This window comes from Stegastes partitus, unplaced genomic scaffold (assembly GCF_000690725.1).
Source record: "Stegastes partitus isolate 25-593 unplaced genomic scaffold, Stegastes_partitus-1.0.2 Scaffold1202, whole genome shotgun sequence".
Taxonomy (NCBI): domain Eukaryota; kingdom Metazoa; phylum Chordata; class Actinopteri; family Pomacentridae; genus Stegastes; species Stegastes partitus.
In genome coordinates this window covers 124959-140458 of record NW_007578933.1, presented here as the reverse complement: position 1 = coordinate 140458, position 15500 = coordinate 124959, and the positions used below count along the sequence as shown (strand labels likewise).

The 15500-nt window shown below is 42.2% G+C and overlaps 1 protein-coding gene across 1 annotated transcript in view; it reads left to right on the top strand.

Moving 5' to 3' along the window:
* The window catches only part of LOC103368769 (CUB and sushi domain-containing protein 1), a gene marked incomplete at its 5' end in the record, with an annotated part of 122606 nt that overhangs the window by 84491 nt on the left and 22615 nt on the right, over window positions 1–15500 (top strand). The window contains 5 exons of the mRNA XM_008297239.1: window positions 602–790; window positions 2361–2537; window positions 7133–7318; window positions 12351–12527; window positions 13150–13335. Of these exons, the coding sequence (XP_008295461.1) occupies window positions 602–790; window positions 2361–2537; window positions 7133–7318; window positions 12351–12527; window positions 13150–13335 (915 nt within the window). The remainder of the gene's footprint in view (window positions 1–601; window positions 791–2360; window positions 2538–7132; window positions 7319–12350; window positions 12528–13149; window positions 13336–15500) is intronic.

The window sequence follows — 15500 nt, the reverse complement described above, 5'->3', positions numbered from 1 at the left end:
ACACACACACACACACACACAGCCATCATCTCCCCCATGGACCTGAATTTGAGTGAATGTCAGTCTCCCCTGTGACATGTGGAAAATCAAACTCCACTCCTATTGGACTGGCATCCACCCAGAGAGCAGAGAGAGTAAAAGGTACCAGAGGAGAGAGCGGAGAACAAAGAACTCCAGAAAACGGAGCAGGGTATGACAAAAGAGCAGTTTAGTGAGGAGCAGAGCAGAGCAACAAGGACAATCTGAATTTGTAACACAGGATTTAGCACCCAGCCCCGTCCTGTAGTGTGCTGCTGGTTCCGTCAAGGTTCAGCTGCATGATGTTGAATTGTATTTTTTTTCACTCATGTAAGGTAAATTTTTTGAGATTTATGCACTATATCGTGTCCTTTTTCGCCAGCAATCCAATATTGAGTGTCCAAAAGCTTAATGTACCATAGCTTGCTGGTGAGTCTCTGTTATAAAGGTAGTAAACAAACGACTGCGGGATCTCCGACACAGCTGTCATGAATGTTTTATTTTATATTTGTCTTCTTCTTATTTTCTCCTGTAACATATTAAAACTGTTTAAATGAATTCTCCTTCTCTCTCTCTCGTGCAGTTGTGAACTGCTCAGATCCCGGCCACGTGGAGAACGGTGTGCGCCAGTCTGGCCTACATTACCCAGAAGTCTTCAGCTACGGCGTAACCGTGGCAATCCACTGCAAACGAGGCTTCTACCTTCTGGGCTCCGCGCTCCTCACCTGCCAGCATGATGGACTGTGGGACCGACCGACCCCTCGTTGCCTCGGTACGGATGGACAAACGCAGGAAGCTCGACAAGTATCTGAATTGAGACAAACAGAGGCGGCGCAGAAGACAAATGAGACAGAAGCAGAGACAGAATGACATTCATAGGCCTGTAATGAAAACCTTTGTCCTATTGTGAGCGAGTAACTTCTTGAATTTCTGCAAAAACATGTCAGCAAAAACAAAACAAAAAAAAGTAGGCAGGCAGGTGGAGTTCTATTTTTATTTCTTATTATATGTCAGGAAAAGCCATTTGAGGAATGAAATGGCTTGAAGAGCCACTGGGAGGAAGACGAGGACCGAATGAGAAACTGAGAGAATAGGCGAGGGTTCAAGGGAGAAAATGAGAGGGAAGTAATCACAAAAAAGGGCCAGAGTGTGAAGGGAAGGGGTTTAAAGGGTTGGGCGTGTTTGAGTATATGTGTGTGTGTGTGTACAGAAAAGGAAAAAAAAAAAAAGTGAGCATCTGTCTCTTAAGGCAATAGGTGTTCTTGTTAGGGAGCTACCATGGCTGATAGAAACATAGAGATTAAACTAGAGAGCGATAGAGAGAAGGAGGGTGATTCACAGATGAAGAGAGAAACACAAAGAGGCGATCAGAACCTCAGAACGAGGACACAGCAGCAGCAGAGAGGCAGAGATGAGGAATCAGACAGAGAAGGGAGGAAGGGGGCAGACGCTGGCGAGGCTCCCGCGTCTGTGCATCGAGCATTACATTCGAGAAACAAGGTCTTATCGGAAAATTGGGGGGAGAGGGGTGATGACGGAGGGCCAAGGAGGGGATGGAGTAATACAATTTGGGGGTAAGGGGAGATATCGGAGGACAAGTCATTTGGCAGAAATAGAAAAATCGAGAGCGGTCTCATATCTGTGTCCTCCAGAAACCTGTGCTCCGTAAAACATAGATTTCTCCAAAATTGAAGAAAAAAAAAATTAGTAGATTTATTTCATAGATGTCTGTTTGCTTTGACACTGTGGAACGATTTCTGCTAGTTTTTAACACAGACGCGAGGGAGCGACTCTTTCTATGTTTTCCAGCTAAAGTGAATTTAATTTGAGATGAGTTATTGGTTTTCGCTCGCTCGCTCTCTAAGGCAATTCAATTAAACTCAATAAAAGTAAGCTTCACTGGCATGACTGTACACTGCCATACAGTGTAAGCAAAGCAAGTTTAATTATCTATGTATGTACAAGCCATATTGTACACTTGCAAAAAGGCGTAATGAGCGCACACCACATGGTTAAGACGCACAACCGCACTGTGCCGGTTTTGTTTCCAGCTGACGTTTGTTGCACTTCTCTCTCGCTCTCTTCTCCTTCCCACGTTTAATCTTCCACTCGTTCTTTCTCTGTTCCCTGTTAGTGAGCACACACACAAAAACAACAAACACTCCTGTTAATCCCACCCCTTCTCTTGCCGCCATGCCCTCCCTCGAGCTCTCCCACGATGGCCCAGCTGCACCACCTAATGCAGTATCTGGAATCTATAGTTGGACACCGTATCTCTCTCACACACACACACACACACTCAACCTTTCTCACTCTCTTTCAATCTTTTGATGTCTCTGAAGCTATTTCCTGCGGTGACCCCGGCGTACCCCCCAATGCAGTCGTATCTGGAACCCACAGCTGGACGTACGGTTCGGTGCTGCAGTACTCCTGTCTGCCTGGTGGGGTGCTGGTGGGAAACGCCACTCGCCACTGTCAGGAGGACGGCACGTGGAGTGGAGCGCCGCCCTACTGCACAGGTAAGGCTGCACGTCTGACTGATGTTGTTGATGTAAGCTACACTTTCATGCTTTACAAAACAAGATGCATGTTGGCTGTTTCTAAAGTAATAATCCTGAGGCTTGTACTATGAAGCAAGTTCAGCACTACCCGGGGTATCCAGTGAAGCATTTTTTAACGACAACCAACTGCAAACACACCTGCTGTCACCAGAGTGTCATATTTTATAAATAAAGCTATTATATTGCTAATTAATATGAGAGAAATACAAACATAGCCACAGCAGCCAAAGCAGGAAAGAAAGCTGCAGAAAAAAAAAAAAACTACAGGCTGCGTGAATGTGTAATTATTAAGCTTATCAATATCACTGTCCTTTTGTTTATAAGCTGCTTAGATGTAGGTTTCTTATTCAAGATTCGGCTTAATTATCATCATGCGTCACAAGAAGACTGTTTAATGAAATTACACGTCGTCTCTTTCACAAAACAGACTAATTACTTAACACATAAACAATCAAGTGATAAACTAACAGCTATTTTTATGGTTAATTCTTACATTTAGTCTTATTCTTATAGTGCATTAGACACTTTGAGTCTTGTTTGTCCAGCAGCGTTAAACAGTCATGGGAGCAAGTAAAGAACAAATATAAAAACATCATTCAAGCCGATAAGTAGACTTGCCACGGATCTTATAAGGTCAACAATCTCTCCTTTTAATCAGTTTCTGTTTTAGGATTATGTCGCTCTCCAAAGGCATATAGAACAAGGAAATGGCTTTGAAATTGCTTGCGGCTTTTACCCTCACGCTTTCAGAACATCGAGGTCAATGGGATTTTCCAGGAATGGCGACAGTGATATTTTTCATGAGAACTGATTGCTCAGTAGGCGGCGTTTTAATACCTGTTGATCTGAGAAATGGTAAATGGTCTGCAATTACATAGCGCTTTCATCCAAAGCGCTTTACAATGTGTTTCTCATTCACACATTCATACACCAGTGGTAACAGAGCTGCAAGGTGCTGCCTGCCACTGGGAGCAACTTTGGGTTCAGTGTCTTGCCCAAGGACACTTCAAGGTCCTTGGAGGGGGATCGAGGGGGGATCAAACTGCCAACCTTGCAATTGGAGGACAGCCCGCTCTACCACCTGAGCCACAGCCGCCTAGAGAAATGTCTCGTGTCCAGCCTAAGTTACCATGGAGATGTACTCCAGTGAGAAGTGGACCACCGTCGTAGAACTGAAAACCCAGAGTTAAAACTGAATTTACATCAAACACTGCTTCATAGTACAGACTCGCAGTTACATTCTTTTAAAAGTACTACTGCTGTCAACAAGAAAACGTGTATCATAAAATCATATACGTCTTGATGAGCAGATGTTAAAGTCAAAACTTAATTTGCTAGTTTTTTTTCACATAAAACTGGTTCAGATGTCAAAAATTCTTAATATCCCATCTGGCACGTCGTAAGCGAGCCATTCCACGCAGGCAAGACAGAATGAAGATGTCTCTCTTTAGCATAACCTACTGTGCAATGTCACCTGCAGCGTAAAGTGAAGCTGTATGCCAGTAACAGGTACTAACTGGAACCGACAGGAACAAATTATTGACGGACATGGTCCTTGTGTGTTTCAGAAATACTCTTCAGCTGGATTTGCTTTTGATTTTCGATCAATGGGGATGTCATGTGCTAACGTGTTGATAATGACAGTGGTGGGCTGCCAGCTAGGCCCCTCCATACTACCACTGAAAGAAATTCTCTCTCTTCCCGATGACATTGTTATTCTAGTTCGTACAAAAGCCCAGAGGTCTAAATCTAACTACGTGTGATTGTGTTCCAAGACTAGATTACCACAATTCCAGACATAAATGACATACCGGAACAGACATTATAATTTAAAATCAGTTAATCAATTTAATAGGTGGCAAACTGCAGCAAGCTGTTTATACCTTTGATCGTAATTACCCGCCGTCTAGCTTACAAAAGCCAAACTAATTCTGTGCTTCCCTTCCTTGCACTTATCCTCCTCATGGCTCAAGAAAAAGAAGGTATAGGGAGAAAACATTTCCAGCATTTACCAAGATCTTTTTTAAAAAGCACTATTACAGTAATTTGCTTGCTTTTAGTTTGTGCATTGTATCAGAGAGGTCATCATCTGAGGATCTTGCTCGTCATAGTTGTTTCTTGAGAGAGTTTTATATACAGTAAGGGGAATAAATATTTGATCCCCTGCATATTTCATGATGTTGGCCACATACAAAAAATTAGCAGTCTATATTTTTATTAATAGGTCTATTTTAACTGTATGAGAGAGAACCAAAAAAACACATCATCTGACAGTTATACATTCATTTCCAGTTGATCAAGGAAAATAAGTATTTGATCCCTTTCCTGCCAGCAAGAATTCTGACTCCCACAGATTAGTTACGTGGCCAAGAGGCACACATATTAACCCATTCTGCTTCTGAAACTCATTATCTGAACTGGTTACATGTACACGTGTGAAAGAAACCTGTCCAAAGAATCACACTTTGCATCTTCAACTTGGGTTAGAACCAAAGAGTTATCCAAAGATTGTAGAGCTTCACAAGGCTGGAAAGGGCTACAAGATCATTGGTAAGCAACTTGGTGAGAAGGTGACAGCTGTTGGTGTGATTCATTCACAAATGGAAGAAAGAAAAGACAACAATAAGGCAAGATCTCACCTCGTGCAGTATCTCTGATCATCATAAAGGTCAAGGAGGAACTTGGTAATGATCTCAAGGCCACTGGGACTACAGTCACCAAGAAAACCAACGGTAACACACTGCAGTGTAATCGTTTGAAGTCCTGCAGTGCTCGCGAGGTCCCCCTGCTCAGGAAGGCACATGTACAAGCCCACCTGAAGTTTGCCAGTGAGTATTTGAATGATACTCAGGAGGCTTAGGAGAATGTGATTTGGTCAGATGAGACCAAAATTAAGCTCTTTGACATCAATTCAACCCATCGTGTTTGGAGAGAGAAGACTGCTGACTATGACAAACACCATCCCCACAGTCAAGCATGGAGGTGGAAACATTATGCTTTGGGGCTGTTACTCTGCAGGACGACTGCGCCGCATCAAGGGAACAATGAGTCGGGCCACGTAAGGGAGAAATCTTCAGCAAGAATCTCCTTCCCTCAGCCAGAGCACCTGAAATGGGTCATGGGTGGGTCCTCCAGCATGGAGTGGCTCACCAAGTAGCACATTAAGGTCATGGAGTGGCCCAGCCAGTCTTCAGACCATAATCCTATAGAAAATCTATGACGGGAGCTGAATCTTCACGTTTCTAAGCAACAGCTGTGGAACCTGAAGGATCTGGAGAGAACCTGCAAAGAGGAGTGGTTTAAAATAGCTCCTGAGACGTGTGCAAACCTGGTGGCCAGCTACAAGAACCGTCTGACAGCTGTGGATGAGAACAAGGGTTACATTACAAAGCACTAAGTCATGTTTTGGGGGATCAAATACCTATTTCCCTTTATCAACTGAAAATTGATTTATAACTGTTAGATAATGTGGATTTTTTTTGTTTCTGTCTCAGTTAAGATACACCTACTATTAAAATTATAGACTGATCGTTTTGAGGTTTTTTTGTGTGTGGCCTAAATCATGAAATATGCATGGGATGAAATACTTATTTCCCTTATTGTATTATTATTGTCAATTCAGTTATTTAAAAAAAAAAAGCAATAAAACTGACATTTGAATGTCTTGCTCGTCTAAACTGTATATCCTATACTATGTGTAACTGCACTGTTCTGTATACAATCTGGCTGTAGCTGCATGTGCAAGAAATAATGTCTGGAATAAAAGAGGTGGAGGAGTCCTGGTTTACTACTCAGGTTGTAAGTGGTGCTCTACAGTAGGCTTATGCAGATCCCACAACACTACAACTGATCATTTCCAAACTCAGCATCAACTGTCTCAACAGCTGAAATGCAATAAGCTTACTCTGCTGGCCTCAAAACAGAACACTCAGCAGGGCAGAATCCATCCTGCAGCTGAAGACCTCATTGAGATGCAAGACGGTGCATTTGGAGCTGTACCCTGTTAAACTCACAAATCCCTACCGATGGAATTTAAGCTGCTAAAATTGTGACACGCTCAGTGCTTTTAATGCTAGAACAATTTGGTATAGCCTAAATGCAAAGTTGTACAGTTCCACAAAGTTTGCGTGTCTGGGTGTGTGCATGCATGTGTGTGTGTGTGTGTGAGAAGGAAAACTGTGTCCTTGCAGTTTCTGCAGAATAAATGAATTTTAGTTGATGTTGTTGACCTCTGAAATAAATCTATGCATGTATTTTTAGCGTAGTGGTTCCAGTGAAAAGCAACCGCCTTCCGATGTATTTTTCTTTCTTAGTTCCATAAAATCACAAAAACCTATTTAGAGACTAATGGATATCAAATGAATGCTACTGCTGATTCACATTAGCTGTGTCAAGTATGTTTGGATGTTCCGTGCAAATTGGTGTGATTTTGCGTGCTTCTATGTTTGTGTCTCCGGGGCTGCTTCGGGGTCATTGGCTGTTTCGGTGGTGCGCATGTGTCGGCTGGTGGTGCGTTCGCTACATTAACTTTATGTCTCCTTTTCTCGCTATAGGTGTAAGTGCCGGAGTCTGTGGAGACCCAGGGATGCCTCCCCACGGTGCCCGTTTGGGAGGAGAAGAATTTAAAACCAAGAGCCTTCTGCGTTTTAGCTGCGAGGCAGGATACAATCTGATTGGCTCGGCCGAGAGGACCTGCCTTCACAACGGCACCTGGAGCGGCACGCAGCCCGTCTGTCAAGGTGGGAAATGTGGCTTTGACCGTTTGCATGACTCATGTTCTTATGAGCAAGTCAGACTAGTGGAAGGTCATAAGAAAGTCAGTAAAAACTACACTTCAAACAGCACACAAACCACGTTTATTTTCCTGTCATCGCACTTGAGCTGATATTACTGAATATAAAAATAGTGATTCCTCCTTAAGTCAGAGTGGATATTTATGGGTTGTTGTGCACTGCATTCTATTTATAGGGACCCTTTATTGACCCTGTTGTACTGTAAAAGGCGGCTGCTTGCTGTATACAAGAAACTTGGATGTGATAACATAGCATATGCTGAACTGTCTGTTTTGAGAGCATCGTGCGTTTTGATAGCAAGTCATCCCTGTCTCATTTGAGGTTACCTCTGGGTCCCAACCCAGATTCTATAAAACATCGCTGTAAAAATAAATATTGCCATAAAACGAGCCAGTTCAGATTTTGTATAAACCCACACAGCATTTGTGGCATATGGACTTAATTATTCAGCATTTTATGTGAAAATAAATCAGCTCAGCCCCCAAAGTTGAACAGCTTAATCTCTTCTTTGGAGAATACAGTAGCATCAGGCTACTTGGCATGCGACTGACAGTAAGCAACTAATCCATTATCAAACATAGCTTAAAAAACATTATACAGATTGTACACCGCATCATATATTGCCCTCCTTTTAGTGGCTAATCTGGATTCACACAAATAAATATATATGTTGTGTAAGATAAGCTTGTGAACTGCTTCACTGGAATAGATGTCATCTAATGAAGTAGAAGTATATGTGCAGTTTGTTGTATTACTTGTTAAAACTGAGCTCCAGTGAGACTACTTAGGCTCATTTTTCACTCACAGGCAAAACTTCACACAACTGCAACACAAAAATAACCCATTTAGAGTGTTGTTTTGCCATAAGTGGTGTTTTATTATTATCACAAAATTCATAATTGTAGCTCAACAGGGGGAACAAAAGTTTACAAAATGCTAGAGGTTTGTGGAATTTGCAGTTTGTGGAGAGATTTCAAGTTTGTGCGCGTATGTGTGTGTGCGCATCTTTATATTTGGGATTGAAGTGTGTCACTCTGAACTGACTGAGCTGGATCATCCACAGCGCTGTGCTAATAAAGTGCATCCTATACAGCAGCACTTTTCAGAGACGCTCTTCAAACCCGTGGGAATTTAGGGGAAATTAAAGTAGGTCCCCGTAGTGCTGTAGAGACACCGGAATCCTAAGCTGCTGCCGGTGTCACGTTCCCTATTCCCACCGAACACATTCAAGCTGAATGAAGCGCTGCTGACGTGGACTCCACCGTGCTCCGATGCAGATTTTTTTAGATTCGGTTAGATGGATGGGCTGTTGTAGCAGGTATTTGAGTGGATAGGTGTGAGGGGACGAGTGACTCATACAATGTCAGTGTACACTTTTCTGTTATTATGTGCCTGTGACACAAAACACCGGCAGCATACTCGATTTAGTACGACAAGCGCAGAGGCCACACTAAATAAGGAAACTCGGTAACAGATCTTGCTCACAAAAATATATGTACTTGGCCACAAAATTACATCTTTAGTTTGACACATTTCATTTCAAAATGTTATATATCTTGCTCAATCATCAGAAGTAACTTTATTTATATAGCACTTTCAAGAACAAGGGCCTCGACAACAAAACAGGATACAATAAGCCAGGCAGCAAGGACAAAAACAAAACAACACATGGCAAAATCAAGATGAAAGTAAGATAAATTTAAAACAAGAACACAACGGATGCAGAAATACAAAACACAATATGTCCACTTTAATGAACACAAATAGTAAAAAGCGTAAAAGAGAAGCTTTATAAACAATTAAAAGGCAACATCACAATGCAAGTCTTCTGCGATTCTGCGAGCCTTATCTCTTCAGGCGGGCCGTTCCGAAGCTAAAGGGTCCTGATGGCAGAACCACGGTCACCCTTGGATTTAAACCTCAACTTTGGAACAGCCAGAAGGGCCCCTCTTGAGGATCTGAGGCTGCGAACTTGCTCACATGTAGTCACAGCGTCTCTGCTGCGTAGCTCGGGGCCAGACCCACCTACGTTCTTTAAAAGTGATCAGTAAAAACCGAAAATCGATTCTAAAGCAAACGGGGAGCCAATGGAAAGAAGCCGGGTTGAGGGTGATGTAACGTCGTCTGCTAAAGCTCTGCTGAGAAGCCGAGCTGCTGGATTCTGAACTACTTGGAGGCGAGAGAGCGACTTCTGGTTGAAGTTCGAAAATGTAGCGCCGATCCTAAGAACATTACCACTTAGAAAGTTAATGGAAACCTTAATGTAATTTTTCTTCATGTCAGCAATCAACATCTACAGACTTTATCTCATTGTGGGGAGAAAAAAAATAAAAAAACTCAGTGGAAAGTAGAGCTGCAAGGCACAGAATTGTAAACTGTAATAATATCAATCATCTGTGGATAATGTGTTTGGGACTGAATTACAGACGAGTCTCAATTTTACTTCTATTTAGAGGCTTGGGTTTGTCTACATGTAATGAAAAACCCACGTCAACCTCTAGCCCAGACACACATACACACACCCCTCAGAGATGTGTGTGTGTGTCTGTTTGTGTGTGCCAGTGTCTGTGTTTGTGTAATGCTAATTATTTATGTCTGTCTACAGTTGTTTTTCATTAGGCTAATAGTGGTTAAAAGCTGATTCAGAAAGGGTGAGACATCTATCACTGAGACACAAAGAAATCCATCCAGACAAATTCAGACTGTTCCTCACGACACACTCCACATACACTCATGGACAAACAACGGGCTGCCTTAGGCGCACACGGACAGCTTTCCATGACGCGCTCCACCTACACACTGTCACACACACACACATATACGTGGACAAAGCTTTAAATGGTTCTAAGTAATGAATGCCATCAATAGGTGTTTGATTGGTAAAGGCTGTCAGCTGTCATGATCCTATATGTGCTCATTGAAATGTGCTGTGGTTGATGGCTGTAGGTTCTGTTAATGTGCTGTGGTTGATGGCTATAGGTTCTGTTAATGTGCTGTGCCAGCAAATCAAAGATCAATGGATCGCCAGTTTGCACGAGAGTTGCAGTCTTTTCCTATCTGCATTCATGTGTCCTCCCCTGACAGTTTTGTCTTATAATCTACCAGATCAGTGGAGGCTCACACAGAAAGCTCCTCACTTATCCAAAAGAACTATTCTGAAGACATATTAGAGGGTGACTTGTTTCACAAAAACAAAAGGGAAACCCTGAGATTCACCACGAGAACAAGGGCTTTAGTATGTAGGCTTTAGTAGAAAGACTGCTGAAGCTGCTGTGAAAACCCCCCAAAACCCACTGGCAGGTTGATAAGGCCCACTGTCTTCTACAAAATCGCCAAAAATTGCATCATTTATCAAAGCCAGAAACTGTAAAAACAAAAAAAAAATCATCAGATATTTACCTATTTACCTTGATAGTCCTTGAATTAGTAATGTGTGATTTGCTGTTCAGTGGAGAAAAAGAACCAAATCTAAGCTTCAAATCAGGATATTTAATCAAAATTGTGTTGTTCAACATGTCCAATTGAAAGATTTGCCAAAAATGCAATGCTGTAGGTATCAGATTGTGGGGGGAAAAAAACAAAAATTCTGTGCTTCATGGCACAACCTTGAAGCCATTAGTGACTCAGCTACGACCAAGAGTCATATAACAAAAACGCAGGAACATTTCAGCTGAACTACAGGCTGTTTAAACAGAGCAAATCATACAATATCTACAGACTGTTTAGTCACCATTTTGTTTTCTAGTTTTTCAGTTTTGGGAGCAGCTGTGGGCACACAGAGAAATTCAACTTCATTTTTAATTTTTTAAATATAATTTATGGTATTTCAGCATGACACACTGCAAATATTTTACTATATCTTTTCATGGGGCAACACTGAAGAAATGACACTTTGCTGCCATGTAAAGTAGTACAGCTTGTATAACAGAGTAAATTTACTGTCACCTCAAAGTAACTCAATACACAGCTATGAATGTCTAAACCGCTGGCAACAAAAGTGAGGAGCACAAGGTCTCTAACGTCCACCACCACGTGATGTCGCCGTGGAAGAGGATGGTGGCAACCTGTGACGTTCTGGTGACTTCACTGTCCAAGAGGGTTTAAGGCAGTGCTGGAAAACAATGGTGGCCACACAAAATATTCACACCTTGGGCCCAATTTGGACATTTTCACTTAGGGGTGTACTCACTTTTGTTGCAGGCGGTGTGACATACTGTATAACCATAATGCACAGAAGACATGTTTGAGTTCTCTCTACCTCTAGCCGTGTTTGTGCTGTTTTCATAGAGGTGCAGGACTTTACCATAAAAATGAGGCCACAGTGAGGTAAAAATGTGAAGGGAGCAAAAAAAACAAAACGCCCCAGAAACTGCTTGGACTACAGGCGCTTAATGCATATTGCAGTCAAGCATCCAACCAATCTTTGATTTTAAATATGTATTCTTTGTGCTCTTATTGCTGAAACTTTGTTCCCCCCCAAGATAACTCAGGAAGGACATTGTCCACAAGTACTGACTGATAATTTGCTTTGCAGCCCACCTGCATGTCCAATGCTGTTCCTTGCTATTATTTATTGTTTTCACGATTGCTGGACCGTGCAAACCTTCCATCAGGCAGCCTGTCTTATTTTCTAACAATAGGCAGAACAAGGCAACAACTGACCCTTTAAAGCTGCACTTTGTACTTTTCTCAGTTATAGTTTGTGCTGTAGATGTATCATTAGCCTCAAGCACACAACTATAATACTGTACATCTGCCATTCAATGTTGGGAATCAGTCAACAACCTTTCGTCATTAGTCAGCCTCACTACCCCCAAGGACATATTTTATGTTATTTCCAGCTGACTCCAGTGATAATCTCATTATTGCAGCCCACAGCTGATCAGCTCTGGGTGACAGGAAGGCTGTATTGCTCACACTGATACTATCGCCATGGTTAATCAGCACTGATTGGTGTTTTGTTTTTTTTATATCTCAGCTGTATCCTGTGGTAACCCTGGCACACCAGCACACGGCAGAATTGTATTCAGCGATGGCATCACCTTCGGCAGCTCAGTGGCTTACGCATGCTGGGAAGGCTTCAAAACATCAGGCCTGACCACCAGGCACTGCACAACAAATGGGACGTGGACGGGACAACCTCCAGACTGTACTGGTAGGATGGGTTTACCATTATTACTGCCTTTATTATTAGCTCACATCGTATAGCCATTTTTCTGACAAATTAGCAAAAGATAACCTGTCTTCATACAAACAGTAGAAATACCGCTGAAAATACTCTCAGCGATGCTACCTGCACAGGAGTGTTTTAAGGATTCAAGAGTAATATAAATGTTGCATGGACTGGGCAACCAACTGCAGTGCAGGTTCAGCACTGCACTGGGTTAAGTTTGTTGTGTCTGAGATTTCAACTTGTATACTTTAAGAGAAGCAGACAGACGTTTGGGGGAAAGGAGAAAAAGGAGGTGGGAGGTAGATGAAATGAAGCGGGGATGTGCTTCAGGGAAGTTAAGGAAAGGCAGTCTGTGAGAAAGTTGAGTAGGAGGCAAAGAAAAGTAAAAACATTGTGTGTTTTTTTTCAGGCTGTGTTAGAAAGCACACTAAGGCGTACTGTAGTTATAGTAAAAAAGATTAGATAGGATTGATGTGTGAGAAAAATGTTACAGTCCTCATGCACGACTAGACTCCTCCAGGCTTGCTGGGACGTAACCATCTGACAGACGTATGCTGCGCTATATTCATGACTTGTCCCATAAAATTTTTATTACCTCCTTTAGTGATCAGTTGTGGAGACCCTGGGCCAGTAGCCAATGGGATCTATCTGGGCAGAGAGTTTAACTTCAACCACACAGTGACTTACCGCTGCAACCCCGGTCACCTGATGGAACCACCCGGACCCGGACGCAGCGTCCTGCGCTGCACCAAAGATGGGACCTGGAACCAAACCAAACCCAGCTGTAAAGGTACGAGGAGCTCATACTCTAAATGACTGTCTCCATAGTATCATTGGACATGAAAAGGAGTTAAAAGTAGACTCTACAAATATGGATCCACAGGAGGGAGAATTACTGGGTCTTGCAAATGAATGTGGTCATTTTTAGTTGATCCCAGCCTCCAACAGTTCTTCTGGGTCTCATACTGGACTTTGCATAATGTGTGAGAGTTTAAAAAGCCCAGCCTAACACTAACATCTAACAGACATATGTTGGTTGAGCATCCTTTAAATTTGTTTTCAAGAGTTTTGAACAACATATTTTTCATTTTACATTTTCCAAATAAATCATAAAGACTGTATTTTAAAAGGATCAGACAAGGAACAACAAGCCGTGCAGCCAAAAAACTAAATCAGATTTAGAAAAAGTGTAAATTATACATTCTAAGATGTATTTAGAGGAGGGTGTGGGCAAGCCTGTAGTATGAATTAATTCAAATTTTATGAGTTGATATTGACAACAAGTGAAAAATGTTTCCTGATGGACAGATTCATCCTTAATTTATGTGTTTGTATTCGTCTACGAGATACAAGGAAAGCATTTTCAAACTGATTTCAGTGGAATGAATCAAAATAGCAAGTATATGTACATTTTTTTTTGTTATTTTCCTCACTGTCATAATAACCGTGTAGAACACTGAGTAGAAGTGGAAAATGTGTCAAGTCTGTCGCAGAACAACGTCGCAAACAATGAAAAAGGCTGAGGGTAGTTATTAGTATACAGCTGTGCGATTGCAGCAGAAAGGCCCCACATAAGTAAGTGACTATTTAAGTTAGAAAAAATAGTATTTCGATGCGAGCTGGCAGACTAAAATATCAGATAGTGACTTCAACAGTACATTAGAAAGGGAAGATTAACATTGCTCCCTGCAATAACAGGGTGTTAAATCAGGCTTTATTTCCTGAAATCCTTCAGGTTTTTTTTTTTTTCTCACAAACACAAAGGAGGAAATAAAAAAGAATGCATTAAACTAAAATGAGTCGGAGTTTTACAGCAGCCCATATTTAGAGTTTAGACTATGATGCTGAACAACAGTAAAAGGGAATGTTTCCTGAGATCCTCCCTGCCGTTTCTTCCCACAAACAGAAAATCTCCTGCTGGCTCCTGCAGTTGCAGAGGCTTTGAACTGAGATGAAAAAACTGAGAAAGCAGGCAGAGAGGCTACTGAGAAGGAACCGGAGCGAGATGCAGAGAGGGGAAGCAGAGAAGTAAAAGATACTGGAGGTGATAGAGAATGAGACTGGGGCAGGACACTGAAAAGTGAAAATTATAGGTGCAAAGGAGGAATGTGAAAGAGTGAGTGATAGATGTACAAAGAGGCCGCAAGTTCTCCATTTCCCTCTGTTTCTCATGCAGTTGTCTCTTATCTTTTCCTTTGCTCCTCTCTGCCCTTTCAGGTTCTACATCAGCCGTGCACATGGTTTTGTTAGCTCTTGTGTTTTCATTCCCTCCGTCTTCATTTGATCCTGTTTTGGGACAATAGCTTTGTCGCACACACGCACGGAAACATATTAAATGTAGCAGTTGTGTCCTATAAAGCCGGAGCTCGACATGCAAAATGAATCAGGCGAGACTTAGAAGGAGAGAATGATGAGAAGTGGTGGGAAGATGGAACACAAGGATGGAGCTAAAGGAGAAGAAACGATTTAAACAGAGAAAGATACAAAAGCACACAATGACACCCAATTATGCTGAGATTAAGAAAGAAGGAAAACACAAGCGGGGAAAACAGAGAGTAAAGCAAGTGAATGAAAAAGGAAAAAAGGGAGAATGTGATGAGCCATCAGTGGGGCTACAGGGGGAGGAGGGGAAAAAAAAGCAAAAGAGAAGCAAGTGAGAGAGGAAGCGAGTGATGGGAGAAACAAAGAGAGGCAAATCAATACCTGCCCCCAAACCTGTAAACACACAGTGAGAAAAGGGATTAAGCCCATAAAATGTGTTGGCTGGGTGAATTGCGCCAAGAGAGATATGCCTAAAAGACAAAGGGAGGAAAGCAAGAGGCAGTAATGGTGTGAGAGGGAGATCGAGAGAGCGGGCGAAGAGGATGAAAGTGGACTGGAGCTGGGGCAGAAGGACGAGGAGGAGAGGCGCAGGGAGAGCACGAAGAAGGGACAGAGAGGGAGAAAAAAAAAAAG